This window comes from Nilaparvata lugens, chromosome 5 (genome assembly GCF_014356525.2).
Source record: "Nilaparvata lugens isolate BPH chromosome 5, ASM1435652v1, whole genome shotgun sequence".
Lineage (NCBI taxonomy): Eukaryota > Metazoa > Arthropoda > Insecta > Hemiptera > Delphacidae > Nilaparvata > Nilaparvata lugens.
In genome coordinates, this window is record NC_052508.1 from 28,023,102 (window position 1) to 28,044,080 (window position 20,979).

The 20,979-nt window shown below is 39.5% G+C and overlaps 3 protein-coding genes and 1 long non-coding RNA gene across 4 annotated transcripts; 1 reads left to right on the forward strand and 3 right to left on the reverse strand.

Annotated features, from left to right (window-relative positions):
• Positions 1 to 1,461: 1,461 nt before the first annotated feature.
• Positions 1,462 to 1,887, reverse strand: LOC111053531 (keratin, type I cytoskeletal 9-like). Its single transcript, XM_022340436.2, has one exon. The coding sequence runs from the start codon at positions 1,885 to 1,887 to the stop codon at positions 1,462 to 1,464; it is 426 nt and encodes a 141-aa protein (XP_022196128.2).
• A 1,372-nt stretch (positions 1,888 to 3,259) lies between these two features.
• LOC120351590 lies at positions 3,260 to 4,557 on the reverse strand. The gene is made up of 2 exons (XM_039429438.1): positions 4,363 to 4,557; positions 3,260 to 4,288 (listed from the first exon to the last, which is right to left on the reverse strand). Exons 1-2 carry the CDS (start codon positions 4,555 to 4,557, stop codon positions 3,275 to 3,277), a joined length of 1,209 nt encoding a protein of 402 aa, XP_039285372.1. The 3' UTR covers positions 3,260 to 3,274.
• A 1,461-nt stretch (positions 4,558 to 6,018) lies between these two features.
• On the forward strand, positions 6,019 to 8,090 carry LOC120351591. The gene is made up of 2 exons (XM_039429439.1): positions 6,019 to 6,649; positions 7,876 to 8,090. Exons 1-2 carry the CDS (start codon positions 6,019 to 6,021, stop codon positions 8,088 to 8,090), a joined length of 846 nt encoding a protein of 281 aa, XP_039285373.1.
• Positions 8,091 to 9,777: 1,687 nt separating this feature from the next.
• On the reverse strand, positions 9,778 to 18,922 carry LOC120351310. Its single transcript, XR_005571307.1, has 3 exons — positions 18,727 to 18,922; positions 14,700 to 14,817; positions 9,778 to 12,427 (listed from the first exon to the last, which is right to left on the reverse strand). It is a non-coding gene; the product is annotated as an uncharacterized LOC120351310 (long non-coding RNA).
• Between the last annotated feature and the right edge of the window lie 2,057 nt (positions 18,923 to 20,979).

A 20,979-nucleotide genomic window follows, 5' to 3' on the forward strand; every position in this document is an offset into this window, starting at 1 on the left:
CTTGATGACTCTGAGCTTGTATTCATCTCTGGTTTTGCCTTGAATAATGATATTGTCAAAATAAACAGCAGTACCATCCAAATCAAGTAGAGCAGTGTCCATAACCTTTTGAAATTCGTTGGGAGTGACCTTCACCTCAAGGTCACCCAAGTCAACCAAACCTAACCTCAAGGACACCCAAGTCGACCAAACCTAACCTCAAGGTCACCCAAGTCAACCAAACCTAACCTCAAGGACACCCAAGTCGACCAAACCTAACCTCAAGGTCACCCAAGTCGACCAAACCTAACCTCAAGGTCACCCAAGTCAATCAAACCTAACCTCAAAAAAAAATTGAAAAAAAAAATAGAAAAAATGAAAAAAAATAAAATAAAAAAATAAAATGAAAAAAAATTGAAAAAAAAATTAAAAAAAATTAAAAGAAGAAATTTTAAAAAAAATTAAAAAAAAATTTTTATTTAATTAAAAAAAAAAGTAAAAATTGAAAAAAAAATTAAAAACACATAAAATTGGGAATAAATTGAAAATAAATAAAAGAAATGAAAATAAATTAAAAACACATAAGATCGGGAATAAATAAAAAAAAATTAAAAACACATAAAATCGGGAATAAATGAAAAAAAAAAGAACTCTTGGCTCTGAACTCTGAACTTGGGGCTCTGAACTCGGGGCTCTGAACTCTGAACGTTGGGCTCTGAACTCGGGGCTCTGAACTCTGGACTCTGGACTCAGGCTCTGAACTCTGGACTTCTGGACTCTGAACTCGGGGCTCTGAACTCTGGACTTCTGGACTCTGGACTCGGGGCTCTGAACTCTGGACTTCTGGACTCTGGACCCTAAACTCTGAACTCAAATGTCCTGCATCGTTGAAAATGTCTGTCAGCGAGATAATACCATGATTAGTTCCTTCTCCTCAAGCTCAATCACTGCATCCCACAGACATAGCTCATTGTTTGACAACATGTCGCAGTGGACACCTCACAGTGCTGACAAGCCGTCTTATACCAAACAGAGAAAAGTGGTGGTGGTGATGGGGATATCCTTCCTTGTCAACAGGTCTATGACAATACCACCCCATCATGACTCACTTCTCAATTCTTCGTTATCATTAGTATGAAGAAGTATCATATTCTATATAATTTAAGTCTTTAAACATAAATCCTCTATGGTGTAGTGGTTAGCAAGTCAGCTTCCCAAGTTGGAGGTTCTAGGTTTGAATCCGAGGCAGTAAAGGTAAGTATTAAAGGTCAGTATCAACAGAACCAGAGGATATATTTTTTTGTATGTAGTGGGTAGAGAAAAGAAAACCATATTTTTATTCTTCCCATATACATTTATTTTCCATTATAAAACAGAATATATATATATATATTAGTCAATGAAAATCCTCTTCTATATTTTGTGGTCTCCTGATAGACCTCTGCTGACCTTTCCTCTCATTCTGAAATGCTGCATACTCCATCAGTTTGTACAGTATCCAGAAAAGCAGCACTGTAGATAGATATTAGTAGAGCAGGATCTCCTGAACATCCCTCTGGTCACCCCACCACTGCCAGTCACCCCGCCGCCAGTCATCCGGCCGCCACCGGTCGCCCCACCACTGCCAGTCACCCCGCCGCCGGTCATCCAGCCGCCACCGGTCACCCCACCACTGCCAGTCATGCCGCCGCCGGACTGCCGGCCGCTACCGGTCGCCCCACCGCCGCCAGTCATCCGGCCACCACTGCCAGTTGCCCCACCACCACCGGTCGCCCCATTGACAGCTGCCATCCCGCCACCAACAGTCGACCCACTGCAGATGGCAATCGTCCCACCGGCTGAGGCCAGGATGGCATCAATTTGACAATGGCCCTTTATATATAGGGGACTCTGGCTCGGGATGGTCATGCAGGACCTGTCACTCTGCATGGTCATGGAGACCTCTATCACACCAGATTAATGTGTCCATGGTGGACATGCTGGATTGGGATTTCCATGGGAGGCTCTGGATCAGCATGGCTGTGCTGCTCTGGATCAGGGTGGCATTGAAGATGGATATTTTCAGTGACTCCCACTTCGCCTCCTCCATGTTGGGACATTTAGCATGGGCATTCTCAATGACCCTAGCTCCTCCTGTCACATGGACCATGCTCACCAGTGTTCAGCGTGTCTGTGGCGGGACGGCAGGGTCATCCACTCAGTGGTCAGTCAGTCAGTTCAATTACTGATCAGTCAGTCAGTTCAATTACTGATCAGTCACTGTTCAGTCACTGTTCAATTACTGTTCAGTCACTGTTCAGTCACTGTTCAATTACTGATCAGTCAATGTTCAGTCACTGTTCAGTCACTGTTCAGTCACTGTTCAGTCACTGTTTAACTGTTCAGTCACTGTTCAGTCACTGTTTAACTGTTCAGTCACTGTTCAGTCACTGTTTAACTGTTCAGTCACTGTTCAGTCACTGTTCAGTCAGTGGCACTCAGAATGTACTTATAGCTAAACTATATCTAAGGAGATGGTAGGTAATAAGTAAACAGTTTGGAATACAATTAGCTCTTTATTGATCAATTCAACATCCATTTCATTGAAAAGTTCACTACAAACAGGTATATCTCTGTTCCAAAATCCAAGTTGTTTATCATATTGAGTGTGCAGAAAAGTGATGTATCCATGATGTTTCTCCTTGGTCCATGTCAAGCAGGTGATGTCCCAGGTAGTAGACTCCTTTTCCAGCACTAGTCCTTGGCAAGTCCTCTATGTTGATGTCTGATAGTCTTCAGATGATATTCAGTGATACCTCTGGAACACTGTTTCAGATAGAGACAATACCCTGTCATTGCTGTTGAATCACCTCACAACCTCTTCCCTTCAGGTAATTGATGCTCCTTCGAGTCAAAAGTATAGGTGTAGTAGTATTTCTCACCACTACATCATCATCTTCCTCTTCTTTCTCTTCCTCCTCCTCTTCCTCTTTCTCCTCCTCATCCTCTTCCTCTTCCACCTCTACCTCATTGTTCTCCTCCATATCAGTTTCCTCTTCCTCATCTTCTACATGATCCTCATCCTTCATCAGATCAAATGGGGAGATTGATGGTGAATTTGTCTCACCATAGTCACCCCACTTCAAGAATAGGAGTACCATTTTCTCTATTGTTCCAGATACACAGTTGATCCACAAAATGTCTGTTCTCCACAGATGATTCCGGCACAATGAATCTAATCTGCTATATATCCAATATATAGCCATATTTGTACAGCATTTTGATTTTGACTGTACCTCAATATATTACCTAGTGTCTAAGGTGTTGCTGTTCTCTGCTTTCTCAAGTAAAGACCTTTACTGACCTTTGATCTCTGCTGTCTCAAGTAAAGACCTGTACCAACCTTTGGTTTCTGATGTCTCAAGTAAAGACCTCGACCTCCTTTCACTGATTTTTTCTTCGATGGCTGAATCTTTTGTTTCTTCCCATTCTCAGCCACCCTGCTGACTTCCTTCAGTGATCTTTTCATACCTCCCCCAAATTTTGCCTTAGCCTTCATGATGTTGGTGACTGCTAGTGCTGCAGCTTTTTCCAACACCCCTGCATCTTCAGATCTCACTCTGTCCCAGGCTCTCTCTGCCAAGATGCTGTCTGCTACTGCTCTGCTTGCTGTATCACCACTCTTGGAATAGGCAATATCATGCTCCTTGCAAGCCTGATCAAGTTTGTTGATCCCTGGATCACCTTGTGCTAATCGCTTCTGAAGTTTTGTTCCTGGTCCACAGTATTGATAGCCAGGGATATGAAGTTCAACTGGTAGAATGTCGATTGCCTTATTAACTATTGTACCAGCAGCTCCCTTGATAGCTGACAGAACACCTCTTCCTCTATAGATCTTCTGACTTTTCTCCTTACTAAAATCATGCCTTGAAGCAATAGATCCTCTCCCAGTCACTTGTCTCTCAGAATGTCTTTGACCACCATCTCTGCTATCATCCAAAAGGCGTTTGATTGTATTCTTATACTTGGCTTTGTTGTAGTTAACAATCTCACCTCTTGGATCATTGTTCTGTCTGTGCACACTGGTCCAGTTCAATATTTCTCCATAGGCCTGTCTGTCAGCGGATTCAACTAATGCACAATTTGGATTCTTCTTGAAAATCAACTCACAAAGTCCCAATGTAGCTGTGAAGGTCTTTTCTTCCTGATCTACAGGGTCAGTCAGCACAATTTCATCACCATTCTCTCCAAAAGTTAAATACTTATTGCCCAGGTAGTAAGCGATGTCTCTCACTCTTGGCCCAAAAGTGTCATCAAAATTGTCATTGTCCTCGCCTCACCACTGCCAGTCACCCTGCCGCCAGTCGTCCGGCCTCTACCGGTCGCCCCACCACTGCCAGTCACCTTGCCACTGGTCGTCCGGCTGCTGCCGGTCTCCCCACTGCCACCAGTCATCCGGCCACCACTGCTGGTCGCCCCACCACCACTGGTCGCCCCTCCGACTGCTGCCATCCCGCCATCAACAGTCGACCCACTGAGGCTGGCAATCGTCCCGCCAGCTGAGGCCAGGATGACTTCAATTTGACAGTGGCCCTTCATATATAGGGGACTCTGGCTCGGGATGGTCATGCAGGAATGTCACTCTGCATGGTCATGGAGACCTCTATCACACCAGATTAATGTGTCCATGGTGGACATGCTGGATCGGGATGTCCATGGGAGGCTCTGGATCAGCATGGCCGTGCTGCTCTGGATCAGGGTGGCATTGAAGATGGATATTTTCAGCGACTCTCACTTCGCCTCCTCCATGTTAGGACATTTAGCGTGGGCATTCTCAATGACCCTAGCTCCTCCTGTCACATGGACCATGCTCACCAGTGTTCAGCATGTCTGTGGTGGGACGGCAGGGTCATCCACTCAGTGGTCAGTCAGTCAGTTCAATTACTGATCAGTCAGTCAGTTCAATTACTGATCAGTCACTGTTCAGTCACTGTTCAGTCACTGTTCAGTCACTGTTCATTTACTGTTCAGTCACTGTTCAATTACTAATCAGTCACTGTTCAGTCACTGTTCAGTCACTGTTCAGTCACTGTTCAGTCACTGTTTAACTGTTCAGTCACTGTTCAGTCACTGTTCTGTCACTGTTCAGTCACTGTTTAGTCAGTGGCACTCGGCACTTGATATGGGTCCAAAATGTATAAATAGCTGAGCTCAAACTCTCAGACCTCAGTATACTGATAAACACTGACCAGTATGTATATCAAACAAAGGAACCATAAGCCAACATTGGAAGAGGTTGCTCCTACCATATTGGAGATTGCTAGGTTGAAGCGTGAAATCAAAAGGAGGCATAAGGAAATCATGCTGGGTAGACGGATTGCAGAAGAGAAACATGTGGAACACTTCAAACCTCTAGCTGAGCCACTAGTCAACCCAGTCGAAACTCTCTAACAGATGCCAGTTCAACAACCACAACTACCCCCATCAAGAGCATCCAAGAAGCGTCCCAGGTATCTGAAGCCTAGAATAAAAATGCGCTCCAGGCATGTGAAGGGTAGGCAGAGACAATCCAAGCCAGAGTTGTTATCATCAGAACATCGTCCTTTCTCAGCAGCATCAACACACCACACATATCCTACTCCACCAACAACACCATTTGTTAAACATGCCACATATACAAGGCATGGACTTACTGGTGCAAGTAAAGCAAAACATAAGCTTCAACTCTCCAGCATTGATGAAGAGTCACCAACATTTGAATCATATGGAACTGGAGAAGTTTCAAGTCCAATGTCAGGCACCTCAGGAGTTGGACGGCAACTATGGGAAGCAGGAAAGCAGGCATTTGAAGGGGATGAGGGTGAGGATAGTATAATATGAGTAGAGGATATGATGATAGCAGTGATGAGTAGCTGTCTGGAGATGGACAGGATGATGATAAAAATGTTGAACAATTATTGAATGAAAGTCACGGTACAACAGTTCAGAATATCCTTGATCAAACTGATCTAGCTGGAAAACAGGTAGCTGATTACATTAGAGGATCATTGAGCAAGGACAATGACAATTTTGATTACACTTTTGGGCAACAAAGCCAAGTATAAGAATACAATCAAACGCCTTTTGGATGATAGCAGAGATGGTGGTCAAAGACATTCTGAGAGACAAGTGACTGGGAGAGGATCTATTGCTCCAAGGCATGATTTTAGTAAGGAGAAAAGTCAGAAGATCTATAGAGGAAGAGGTGTTCTGTCAGCTATCAAGGGAGCTGCTGGTACAATAGTTAATAAGGCAATCGACATTCTACCAGTTGAACTTCATATCCCTGGCTATCAATACTGTGGACCAGGAACAAAACTTCAGAAGCGATTAGCACAAGGTGATCCAGGGATCAACAAACTTGATCAGGCTTGCAAGGAGCATGATATTGCCTATTCCAAGAGTGGTGATACAGCAAGCAGAGCAGTAGCAGACAGCATCTTGGCAGAGAGAGCCTGGGACAGAGTGAGATCTGAAGATGCAGGGGTGTTGGAAAAAGCTGCAGCACTAGCAGTCACCAACATCATGAAGGCTAAGGCAAAATTTGGGGGAGGTATGAAAAGATCACTGAAGGAAGTCAGCAGGGTGGCTGAGAACGGGAAGAAACAAAAGATTCAGCCATCACAGAAAAAATCAGTGAAAGGAGGTCGAGGTCTTTACTTGAGACATCAGAAACCAAAGGTTGGTACAGGTCTTTACTTGAGACAGCAGAGATCAAAGGTCAGTAAAGGTCTTTACTTGAGAAAGCAGAGAACAGCAACACCTTAGACACTAGGTAATATATTGAGGTACAGTCAAAATCAAAATGCTGTACAAATATGGCTATATATTGGATATATAGCAGATTAGATTCATTGTGCCAGAATCATCTGTGGAGAACAGACATTTTGTGGATCAACTGTGTATCTGGAACAATAGAGAAGATGGTACTCCTATTCTTGAAGTGGGGTGACTATGGTGAGACAAATTCACCATCAATCTCCCCATTTGATCTGATGAAGGATGAGGATCATGTAGAAGATGAGGAAGAGGAAACTGATATCGAGGAGAACAATGAGGTAGGGGTGGAAGAGGAAGAGGATGAGGAGGAGAAAGAGGAAGAGGAGGAGGAAGAGAAAGAAGAGGAAGATGATGATGTACTGGTGAGAAATACTACTACACCTATACTTTTGACTCGAAGGAGCATCAATTACCTGAAGGGAAGAGGTTGTGAGGTGATTCAACAACAATGACAAGGTATTGTTTCTATCTGAAACAGTGTTCCAGAGGTATCACTGAATATCATCTGAAGACTATCAGACATCAACATAGAGGACTTGCCAAGGACTAGTGCTGGAAAAGGAGTCTACTACCTGGGACATCACCTGCTTGACATGGACCAAGGAGAAACATCATGGATACATCACTTTTCTGCACACTCAATATGATAAACAACTTGGATTTTGGAACAGAGATATACCTGTTTGTAGTGAACTTTTCAATAAAATGGATTTTGAATTGATCAATAAAGAGCTAATTGTATTCCAAACTGTTTACTTATTACCTACCATCTCCTTAGATATAGTTTAGCTATAAGTACATTCTGAGTGCCACTGACTGAACAGTGACTGAACAGTTAAACAGTGACTGAACAGTGACTGAACAGTTAAACAGTGACTGAACAGTGACTGATCAGTAATTGAACAGTGACTGAACAGTGACTGAACAGTAATTGAACAGTGACTGAACAGTGACTGAACAGTGACTGAACAGTGACTGATCAGTAATTGAACTGACTGACTGATCAGTAATTGAACTGACTGACTGACCACTGAGTGGATGACCCTGCCGTCCCACCACAGACACGCTGAACACTGGTGAGCATGTTCCATGTGACAGGAGGAGCTAGGGTCATTGAGAATGCCCATGCTAAATGTCCTAACATGGAGGAGGCGAAGTGGGAGTCGCTGAAAATATCCATCTTCAATGCCACCCTGATCCAGAGCAGCACGGCCATGCTGATCCAGAGCCTCCCATGGACATCCCGATCCAGCATGTCCACCATGGACACATTAATCTGGTGTGATAGAGGTCTCCATGACCATGCAGAGTGACAGGTCCTGCATGACCATCCCGAGCCAGAGTCCCCTATATATGAAGGGCCACTGTCAAATTGAAGCCATCCTGGCCTCAGCCGGTGGGACGATTGCCAGCCTCAGCGGGTCGACTGTTGGTGGTGGGATGGCAGCAGTCGGAGGGGCGACCAGTGGTGGTGGGGCGACCGGCAGTGGTGGCCGGATGACTGGCGGCAGTGGTGAGACCGGCAGCGGCCGGACGACCAGTGGCGAGGTGACTGGCAGTGGTGGGGCGACCGGTGGCGGCTGGACGACCGGCAGCTGGGTGACTGGCAGTGATGGGGCGACCGGTGGCAGCCAGATGGACTGGCGGCGGGGTGACTGGCAGTGGTGGGGCGACCAGCGCCTGCTGGACGACCGGTGGCGGGGTGACTGGCAGTGGTGGGGCGACCGGTGGCGGCCAGATGACCAGCGGCGGGGTGACTGGCAGTGGTGGGGCGACCAGAGGCGTCCGGACGACTTGCGGCGGGGTGACTGGCAGTGGTGGGGTGACCAGAGGGCTGTTCAGGAGATCCTGCTCTACTAATATCTATCTACAGTGCTGCTTTTCGGGATACTGTACAAACTGATGGAGTATGCAGCATTTCAGAACGAGAGGAAAGGTCAGCAGCGGTCTATCAGGAGACCACAGAATATAGAAGAGGATTTTCAATGACTTATATATATATATATATATATATATATATATTCTGTTTTAAAATGGAAAATAAATGTATATGGGAAGAATAAAAATATGGTTTTCTTTTCTCTACCCACTACATACAAAAAAATATATCCTCTGGTTCTGTTGATACTGACCTTTAATACTTACCTTTACCGCCCTGGATTCGAACCTAAAACCTCCAACTTGGGAAGCTGACTTGCTAACCACTACACCATAGAGGATTTATGTTTAAAGACTTAAATTATATAGAATATGATACTTCTTCATACTAATGATAATGAAGAATTGAGAAGTGAGTCATGATGGGGTGGTATTGTCATAGACCTGTTGACAAGGAAGGTTATCCCCACCACTACCACCACTTTTCTCTGTTTGGTATAAGACGGCTTGTCAGCACTGAGAGGTATTCTGTCTACTGTGACATGTTGTCAAACAGTGAGCTATGTCTGCAGGATGCAGTGATTGAGCTTGAGGAGGAGGAACTAATTATGGTATTATCTCATTGACAGACATTTTCAAAGATGCAGGACATTTGAGTTCAGAGTTTAGGGTCCAGAGTCCAGAAGTCCAGAGTTCAGAGCCCCGAGTCCAGAGTCCAGAAGTCCAGAGTTCAGAGCCCCGAGTCCAGAGTCCAGAAGTCCAGAGTTCAGAGCCTGAGTCCAGATTTTCATTTATTCCTGATTTTATGTGTTTTTAATTTTTTTTATATTTATTTTCAATTTATTCCTGATTTTATGTGTTTTTAATTTTATTTTATTTTCTTTTAATTTTTTTTATATTTATTTTCAATTTATTCCTGATTTTATGTGTTTTTAATTTTTTTTTAATTTTTTTTTTATTTTTTTTATTTTTTTTTTTAATTTTTTTTCTTTTATTTTTTTTTCTTTTTTAATTTTATTATTTTTTTTAGGTTAGGTTTGATTGACTTGGGTGACCTTGAGGTTAGGTCTAGTCGACTTGGGTGACCTTGAGGTTAGGTTTGGTCGACTTGGGTGACCTTGAGGTGAAGGGCGACTCTGGCACACTTGTGTGCCAGAGTCGCCCTTTTTATACTACTTAGCTTCAACTCTGTCTTGTAGAGCATATGGCACTGGACAGGGCTTTAAAAATATTGGTTTGACCTGATCATTCATGATAAGAGAACATTTGTAGTTTGGAATAGTTCCTATTTTGTCTTTGAAGACATCTGGATACATCTGGAGGATTTCATTTTGAAATGAGTCTGTAGTTGATGAAACATGGCTGATTGTGTTGATGGAAATCTGAAGGCATCGCATCCATGCTTGACCTAAGATTGCAGGAGAGTCTGTGTCAACAACATAAAGGGTTTCTTTGAAACATTTTCTTTTGTAAGTCACAGGAATTGTCAACTCCCCTAATGGCGAGAAAATTTACTTGGTGTTGATGCGAAATTTCACATTTGTAGGAGACAAATGCTGGAGCTTATGCATTTCCTTCTCATTGATAATAGTGACAGGGCTACCGGAATCTGCTTCAAAGTTACAGACATGATTCCCAATTGTGATTGGAACCATGAATTTTTCAGTATCAGGACCAGACAAGAATCTCACATTGATAATATTTGAAGTGTTATCAGGAAAATTACCATCATCTTCATCAAAGGATTGTGAAGTTTCATCGATTTGTTCAACTGATGACTTTTTGGTGTGAGTTTTTATACAAACTTTGGACAAATGGCCAGGGGAGCCACAGGATGAGCACTGGAGAGTGAATGCATTCCACCGACAATCTCGTGTTTTATGGTTTGCAAACCCACATCGAGTCCTTGCAGGCCCAATGCAGATAGATCAACCCTGGTGGCAGACTTGGAAAGTTGAGACCTTTGGAAAAATTTTTGTGGTCCTTTGTGAGTAACAAGCAAATTGACAGGTTTGGATGACATTTCCAGGTTTCCTCTCTTGGAAGCATCCAAGGACAATGCCAAATTGCAAGCCTTATTGGATGTTAATGAGGTTTCTTGCATAAGCTTCTCACAAATATTAGCATCTAACAACCCACGAACAAACTGGGCTTGCAGAAATAAATCAGCCACAGATTTTTTACAGTCTGGATTTTAGCAATTAAATTCACAAGACAGTGTGAATGTTTTTAATGCTGCTATGTACTCACAAATTGATTCAGATTGTCCTTGAAGTCTAGTCAGGAACCTGTGCTGCTCAGCACAAACATTAGGTGCAGGGCACAAATGTTGAAGTAAGTTAAAAGCTCACATAATGTTTCATATGATTCATCAGTAGGCGATTTCGGTGCAGTTGAACTACTGAGTAACTTGTAGGTAGTATTTGCTACCAATGCTATTAATGAGAATGCAAGCACGCAATCCAAGCTCTGCAGGATCAGACAGGCCTTTCAATACGAAAAAATTTTCCAACCTCTCTTTGTATGAGCAAAAGGTTTCCTTATTCTCATCAAAATTTTCAAATGAAATGGGCCTTTCCTTTTGTTTGTTAGGCTCCATTCGTTCTACAAGCTGAGTAATAGCAGCCGTCAATGATTCCATCTTGTCTTTGCAGGTTAGTTGAAGGCTAGAATGTACTCACGTGAATTGAAGCTGGACTTACTACATATCCCATCCTCGTCGCCAAAATTGTTGTGTATTTTTGAAAGAATAAGAACTCTCATAGAATTATTTCAATGATCTTTATTGAACACTGTATATTGTTAAATTGAATACGATACAGAATAGAAAAATGCTAGACAGGTGAACAGTGCCTTCATGAATGTGTCTGTGTTTGTGCTTCCAATGCCTGTCTGATCTTTTTGAATGTTGTAGTGTAGAAATGTACAATAGATAATAATTTAGATTTGTATCGTTTTTATTTTGTTTTATTCAATCCTTCCACTGTATGCCAATGAAACTGGATTCAAACCAACAGATTTAGGAATCAATTCCATCAACACAAAGTAAGAAAGACCGGAATAATTCAATTAACGTATACTTAATTAATTTGACAGCAGTCTACAGACCTTAAACATTGCAAATGGGTAGTATTGTAATAAAAACGATATATTCGGTAGTAAGCATGTGTGTTAAATTTAATTTTGAAGATAAACAGAATTGGACAAATTTAAATATAGAATCAAATCAATTGTACAGTTATCGATAGTTAAAAGAAGCATCTAATTAAATATTGAAAACAGATTAAACAGTGCAACAAATTATGAATATAAAATAAACAGATTACATTTTGATCTCAATACATAGTGATTCAGATAAATACCTTATATGTTGAGGAGGGGCGCCCCAAAACCCTTTTAATCGATGAACACTTTTGCAATATTTTACTTTTCGTGAGCACTGTTTACACTTTATCCATATGGGCAATGTTACGAAGTTTGGCTGATATCCTTATACGTCGATATTATTTGAAGATGGCGAATCTTGTGGTGTGGCGGGTTTGTACAATTACGAACTCCGGTGGAATCTTCCCAGATTCGTCTGGACCAGTCCTCGTACCAGAATAATTAGACTGGACGTCCTGGATTCGTAATCATCGGTCTGGTTCACCGAATGTAGACTTGCAGCCTCACCATGGAACGTGGAATATGGGACCTGGCTTCAATCATGGACTTTGGGCATGGACATCCAGCATAGACATCGAGCATAGACTTCGATTGTAGACATCAACCGCTGTTTGGGATATAAAGGAAAAACCATTTTGTAAATCCTATACATACTATAACTTATACAATATTTAATAAACAGTAGAAAATTAAGTTTTAACAAAATTTAATACAATAGAAAGAATTATTTAAATTTTTCCAATAAAAATTTACTCAAGAATTTTAGAAACAAGAAGTCTATTACTTTCTTATTATTTGAAATTTAGACAAATTTACTTCGAAACAGAATTACTACCAGAGCAGAGAAATATAACAAATTAAGGAAATACTTTCTTCAGATATGGGTAAGAACCAATATATATAATTTTATAAATTAAAGATTTATATGATAACTTATTTGTTTCCACAAAATTAATAGAAAAGAAATACAATGAATTATTATATATAGTAATTACCTTTAATAGCGGGTTTTTGCACGCATTAAAACAATCTGATGTAATATTTGAATACCGGCATTATAAATTATAAATTTGAGGACTACTGTGAACTATGGAGTTACTACCGGTTTTGTATTAATAGAAAACTTCACATTACTTAGTGAACAAAATAAGTACAGAATTTACAGTTAAACATAAAAAAAAAATAAAAAGCGGGAGTTACATCCTTTCTCACCGGGAGCTCGACTTGAACTAACTGTTTTCTACCAAAAATTGTTATTCGACCGTTAATCAGGAAGAAGAACAAGAAAGAAATTGCAGCGACAAGGACAGAAACTGAGCGAGCTCCATGTTAACAGAATGGGAGTAAGTGAGAAAATCGAATGGGAGAAAGAAACTCTCATTTGACAGTATTCGACAAACCTCCTAGATAAGGATGTTTTTCAAAGAACTAACCGAAGAACAAGATAATTTTTGAAACAAGAATAATTCTGTTACAGATTATAATGTAAATGTTTGTAATTGTGTGTATATAATGTTGTAATAATCATATCATATTCATGAATAATAAATGTTGTTGGTGATGAATTGAATCAGTGTTTTCTTCATTTCTGTGCGATATTTTATGTTGGCTACTCTGTGTAGGCAGTAGTTCAAATATATATAACATGATCTATTATAAATAGATTTGTCTGTGTAATGTAATGACATCATGAAAGGAAATAGGAGCAGCTGATGGAATATCATGTTTTTTTTATTTAGTTTTTAGCTGATTTTGAAACACGAAAATATCAGGCCCATTAGCACAAAAGCCTGTTCAATTTCAATCAGGATTAAATTCCATGAGAATCAATCAGAGCAGGGTTTTTTTCTAATAGAAGGCTTCTTTGATTGGTTCTCGTGGTATTTAGTCCGGATTATGAATTAACAGACAGTGCAACTGGCTCTCTCAAGGCCATGGCTGCTTACAAACATGGATCTACAGAAGAACCAATACAACAGAAGCTGGAGAAATTAGTCGCATTTCTATCACATCAAAATGAACATTAATTCAACTACCATATGTTTGGAAAGGTCGATTTTAAATTTATTTTGCTATCATCTGATTACTTTCTGGCCTTATTCTTCTAGATGTTCCATGAATACTGCAATGTTTTAAAATAAGGTCACCAAATTTGGTAACTCATCTACAGCTATTATAATCTTTTTCATTTGCTCACACACTTTTACGTTTTCAACAGACTATGGACAACTTTTTACTTTCCTTGCCCTATTACCATAGGTAAGGAAAGTATTGCTTTCCGAAAAAAATAAGGTACCCCAATCTCCAAATTTCTATACGTTTCAAGGTCCCCTGAGTCTAAAAAAGTGTTTTTTGGGTGTTGGTCTGTGTGTGTGTGTATGTCTGTGAACACGATAACTCCATTCCTAATCAACCGATTGTATGTGTGTGTGTGTGTGTGTGTGTGTGTGTGTGTGTGTGTGTGTGTGTGTGTGTGTGTGTGTGTGTGTGTGTGGTGTGTGTGTGTGTGTGTGTGTGTGTGTGTGTGTGTGTGTGTGTGGTGTGTGTGTGTGGTGTGTGTGTGTGTGTGTGTGTTGTGTGTGTGTGTGTGTGTGTGTGTGTGTGTGTGTGTGTGTGTGTGTGTGTTGTGTGTGTGTGTGTGTGTGGTGTGTGTGTGTGTGTGTGTGTGTGTGTGTGTGTGTGTGTGTGTGTGTGTGTGTGTGTGTGTGTGTGTGTGTGTGTGTGTGTGTGTGTGTGTGTGTGTGTGTGGTGTGGTGTGTGTGTGGTGTGTGTGTGTGTGTGTGTGTGTATGTGTACACAATATCTCATCTCCCAATTAACGGAATGACTTGAAATTTGAAACTTGAGTGAAAAAGTAAAATTAGGAGGTTTATACTCACCTATGCCATGTAAATCATCTATTTCTTCAGATACAGGCAGAGAATGAATTAAAAATTGATGTACCATTATCCATATAAATATGATTAATTTTCGAGGAGTGATTACAATTAAATTTATCTGTAAGAATGAATCATTTTTAAATTCAGTTCAGAATATTTTTCTCGAGAATTCAATACAGTATCACTAACAACAGCATATTTTCAAACTCTTGAACTCTTGACTATTTTCAACCTGTGTCACAATATTATTTATAATCGACTGTGATGTCATTTAAATATAGAATGTTTCCGCTAATACCGCAAATTGATTTACAGTAGGCCTACTAATTAATTATAATTAACTAGCTGGCACGGCGAACTTCGTACCGCCAAATACTGTAGTTAAAGGCCTTTCCACACAGCACGTGGCATGCGCGGCTGGACGCACGCCACGCTAGCCACATGCCAATTCACACCGCCACGACTGTTGCAATGCTATACCGGCCACGTTTCCCGTCAGTATGCAGAAAGATGTCAACTCCGACGGTCCCGTGGTGTGAATCTGGATTTTCTTGTGGCTTACCGTACCTTGGTTGGATGACTCCAGCAGCAGCATTAGTAGTGATAATGAGCTGGTTTTATTGTTTTCTGTGACAGCACGGGACCAGTGGGTCCGTACATCCAATCAATAAAAAAAGGAAGACCTATGGCGAATTTCATCATTCAATGCGTGACCTTGAGGCTGACAATGATAAATTTTGTACATATTTTAGATTAAGTTGTGACCAGTTTAATGAAGTGTTGTTGATGGTTGATGGTGACATAAGGAAGACCAATACCACCTACAGGGAGGCAATTAGTAGCAGAGAGCGACTAGCAATTTGTTTGAGGTAAAAAATTATCCAACTTGATAAGAAATGAAAAGTGAAAGAACAGCAAAATGAATTTTTGTTTAAATTTCAAATATTTTGCCACACAGTTTGGTCAATGGGATTGAATAAATATCCAGTTTCAGGATGGGATGAATCAGAGTGCTTGTCTTTTGATAAAACTTTTCTTTTAAATACACAGCGATTTCATCCCATGCTTTTATACTTTAATGTATTGTCTCTGTACAACTCTGATGTGGAGTCCCAAATCACTGGACGAGTACGGACCTCTTCAATAAGCTGCTCCATATCAAACTCAGAAAAGAAGAGCCACTTTTAAATAAAAACCACTACAAACACAACAAAACCAGTAGATACAACAGAGAAGCATGTGTGTTGGACCGCCGTTCTAAGTGAACTGTCTGTTTCCACGTGGTCTAGTATATGTTCTGAGCATGCTCGGACAAAAACGTGGCCGGACACGTTTGATAAGATCACTCAGAGAGCCACGCGTGGCTAGTATAGCAAGCGTTGCCGCGTGGCCGTGGCTGCTATGTGAATTGCTTCATTTGATTAAGGCCTTTAAGGCCATTCCACACAGCACGTGGTGTGCGTGGCTGGACGCACGCTAGCTACTTTTCAAAACATCGCTTCCCAGCTAATCAAATGCTATACTAGCCACGCGTGGCTGTGGCTACCGTTCGCTCTCTGAGCGATCTTTTCAAACGTGTCGGGCCACATTTTGGTCCGAGCATGCGCAGAATGTATACTAGACGTATACTATCGTATAGAACGTATACTATCATTGTCAGCCTCAAGGTCGCGCATTAAATGATGGAATTCGCCATAGGTCTTCCTTTTTTTATTGATTGGATGTACCCACTGGTCCCGTGCTGTCACCGAATACAATAAAACCAGCTCATTATCACTACTACTGCTGCTGCTGCTGGAGTCATCAAACCAAGGTAAGCCACAAGAAAATCCAAATTCACACCACGGGACCGTCGGAGTTGACATCTTCCTGCATACTGACGGGAAACGTGGCCGGTATAGCATCGCAACAGTCGTGGCGGTGTGAATTGGCATGTGGCTAGCGTGGCCGCTATGCTGTGTGGAATGGCCTTTAGGGTACAGTAGCTATATTACCCACATTATGGCCATTGGAATTTTTTTTCCCGCCGCGGCCATGAAGATTCCAAATATTTGAATTTTACAATGGAGCTTATAGGCGATTATAAGTAAAATCGCTTGCCTTTACTTATTAAAGCATATTTTTGTGATTATTAACTTCGATATAATTTCTTTAATGTTTTTTCTATATTCCCAATATAGTTTTGGAACTTGAAATACGGTAGTGATTCTTAGATAATAGCGAGTAAAAATGAAAGGTAGGTAACGTAACCTGAAAGCTGAATCTCCAAAAAAACTTTTGAAATATGTCATGATATTTTAATGAATTTTGTTCCATTGACAAAAAATAATGAAGTTCTCATATCTATTTGTAGAAATATAATGGAATTTTCATCACAATAGATTTCATAACATTCAAATATTTTGTTTTATTAGTTGACAGCCAATAAGTCTGACGAAAATATTGTAAACCCAACATTGAATATAAACTGTGGAAAAGCCAATAGTTCTACTTAATGATTTTAATTAACATGTAAGCAATTGAAAAAGAAAGCACATAGCCTATTATTATACCATTATTATTAACATAACCATATTATTAACATTTAGTGATATTTCAAATTTTAAGCTCGTGGTAATGCAACTCTAAATCCATATTATATCAATAACTATTGACCAATTATTGAACATGTTATGAGTAGGGTACTCAGTACTGAAGAGAATCAATAATAGAAGTCAAGATTTACTTAATCAGCACTTAATCACGGTTAAAAATTTCATAAAATGTTATATTTAATTGAGCCGCAAAAAGTATTTTGAAATTGAATTATTTGAAGTTCGATCCAATAAATTGGATGAGGAAATACAATAAAATTAAAATTTATCTTTCTGCATATTTATCTAGATCACTGGTTCCCAATAAGTTGTCCACGAAAGCTCTAGAAGTGGTCTGCGATGAGTCCGAAGGAAGGAAAATTAATGTTTCAAGCTTTATTAGTGTTTTAAAATTTTCTCTATTGCCTATATTCAAGTCTAATCAATTTCCCTTCGAAAATGATATATGAAACTCATCGTGAATTCAAAATATGTTTACAATCGGTAAAAGAAGTGATAAGTTCCAAATTTCTAATGCTATAAGATAGGACTTAAAAGTTTGTTTGGAATCTTAATGGCGGATTTGTACCATGTGACCGGCTAACCAATCAGAAGCGTGACAGTCAATGGCCATACTGTGGGTACGGTAATATTAATAGTTACTGTAGTTTAGGGTAATGCATCTCATGACAAACTTTAGCTGGATGCACACCTGAAGAAGCGCTCGCTATGCGGCATTTTATTTATATAGATAATTTTCCAACTGCAAAATACATAATTCACTAAAAATCAATTAATTCTGAACACCAAAGACAGCACAATTATTCGAAACAAAGCAATGTCTTTAGAGCATGTAAGTCTTAACCTGAGGCCGCACTGCTGGATGGTTACACACATAACAGTCATTTTGTTTTTAGTTTGGGCGTTCAGAATAAAATACATGGGCGGTTATGGAGCAGCACAAACTCTTGTCTACTATCTACAGATGGCTGTTGTATGACGCAATGATTATAACAGCTGATTTTTATTTCTGTGTGTGGCCAGCGCACAAAATAATCTTCTCCCATAAGGATTGCATGTAAACTTTGAAGGAGCGTAGGAAAGTGTCCTGGAGTCGGATTATAAATTTGATAGGCCATAAACCTGGTCCTGAACATAACAAACACAACTTAAAAATCATCAAATTCGGTGCACACATGAAAAAGTTATTGAATGTCAAAATTTGAGGCTCGATAATTAATTTATATATAGATTTCACGTATTATTATTATTATTATTATTTATTACGTATTATTAATCAATTATTACGAAATGTATACAACTAAACTCCAATTTCAAAAGCATTTTCATTGTGTTATATTAACGAAATACATTAATATCATTCTCATACCTTAATATGTTTGTTAATAATAATATTTACTGTCATTTGTTTCTATAAAATAATATAAAGTTACCATTATTCATGAGTATTTGTATTCAAGAAGGTGCAGCATTCATCAAAGGTAAAAACACCAATACTGTAGTATTCATTACTATTTCAATTTCTTCACTAAGAAAATCTCAATAAAGTTTGAAGAAATATTGATTAGGAAGAATAATTTAATTTTCTTCTTTCAACTCTTGCGCAACATGAGTGGAAAATCAATTAGAAAGGAATAACGAACGTACATCTTATCAGGCTACATGAAAATAATGATTAGTTTCATCATCTTGCCAATATCACGTTTCACTTCACATCAATATTCTAGTACATTATTTCAATTCCCTTACTTGAATCTGAAATTGGAAAAAACTTGCTTGTCACTTTTGAATGTCGAATTGGGGAAGCGGTTGCCTCTGTGGTTGAATAAATACTGAATGCATGGTTTGATACAAGCAACTCATCACCACTTGAACCGACTCTATTATAAAATGTTATTGAATATAGAAATTGGCCATTTCTTGTGTATTGGAATATGGGTTTAAGTACACTCAACAATAATTTTTCAAATCTTCGACCGAATTTGACTTATGATGCATGAATTTGGACCGCCTTGACGAGCCGAGAAGAATGAAGTGTAGTACGATGAAATCTGAGCCTTATGTCAAAATTTATAAGAGTTTGAAATTTTGATCCTTGAGGTGTCCTTATAAGCGCGCCTCTCCACTAGGAAATACTGAAATGAAGTGCATCTAACGGGTAATTCTCATAATATAACAATATAATCTCATGAACTTATGTCATTGTGCGAAATATCAATGTGAGGACAATGTAGTTGGTGATGATGGTTGAAGCTGAAAATTAGGTGTTTTTCATAATACAAGGAGCATTGTTGTCAGATGTACCTGGGAATCTATATGAGATAGAGCGCTCTACCTGATCTCAGATTGTAGAGCACAAAAATACGCCCAGAGGGATTTGAATTATACATCTAGATGGTAACAATCGGAAGATATTGTTGATCAAAAACTAAAATTCATCAAAATCTATTTTTTCTTCAAATTTCACTCATTTTTGAAAAATCATAACTCAGTACTCATTGGAGATAGAGAAATCCGAATGATCTCATTTTATTCAGAATTTTATAATATAAAGAGAAGGCGAGAGCAAATTTCTCTGTCCGATTACGAGATTTGGCAGAAATAGCTGAAAACTGGAGAATGAGCCGAAAATACGAGGGTTTTGGGCCACTCTGGACTCTGTATCTAGCACAAGGAAATTTTGCATGAAGAAATTGGTTCTGGACTTCTCTTATGTACCCAAATAATATATTAAAAATCAGAACTACATTATAAATTGCATGCACCAATGTATATAGTGACTGGACTATTATATAATGTCAGTGGAAAGCTAGGACATAGGCATTGCCGATTCTCTCCTTGCCACTGCCTTCTATGATTAAAATACCTGTATATCTGATTAAATACGTTTATTATTGTTCAAAATGATCAATTATATTATATTCTTCAAGAAAATATATCTTTCAGTGATTTAAAATAAACTGAGATTAAATATTTTGTTAATTGAATTTCTACATTGTTAAAAAACGATCTGGCAACGTTGCAGAGATAGAAAAGGATAGCGTTTTCTGCTTTGTCGAATAATAGACAGTTGTTGGAGCAACACCAATGTTAACCAAATACTTACTGTACCTAACATTACTTTTTCAAATCAGTGACACCATGCAAACTTAAAAGTTGATAATAAATTAAAAGCAATGGCTCCGGAGCAGGTGGATGTTGATCCTTTATTATTTGCTAATCAAACATCTTTGATTATTTGCTGTCACGGATCTTGAATACCGCCGGGTTTCGAACCCAGTTTCTTAAACTTTCATCAATACGGTAATAAATTTTGCGATAGTGCAGTTGGATCAAATTTTAAATTTTATTCAATCCATTCTACAATATTTACAAAGCAAAAAAGTACAATACTCTGCATCTGCAAGCAGGAATAAATATCTATAGTCCAGTCACAAAGTAGTGAAAAAAGGGTCGTTTGGGGAATTAATTCCGAACACGCTAAACTTTTCGTGCAATGATTCTGGAGTGTTGGACCGTTGGATGGTAGACCGTTCTATGTCAATAGATTTCCAGGTACATCCGATAAAAAATTGCCTTGCATTGACCAGTAGTTGGTTTCGATGTAACCACCTGTTGGTAGGATTATTACTGTATACTTAGATGGGCATTAAGCGCGGAATTAACATTGTGCAAATTAACTGGAC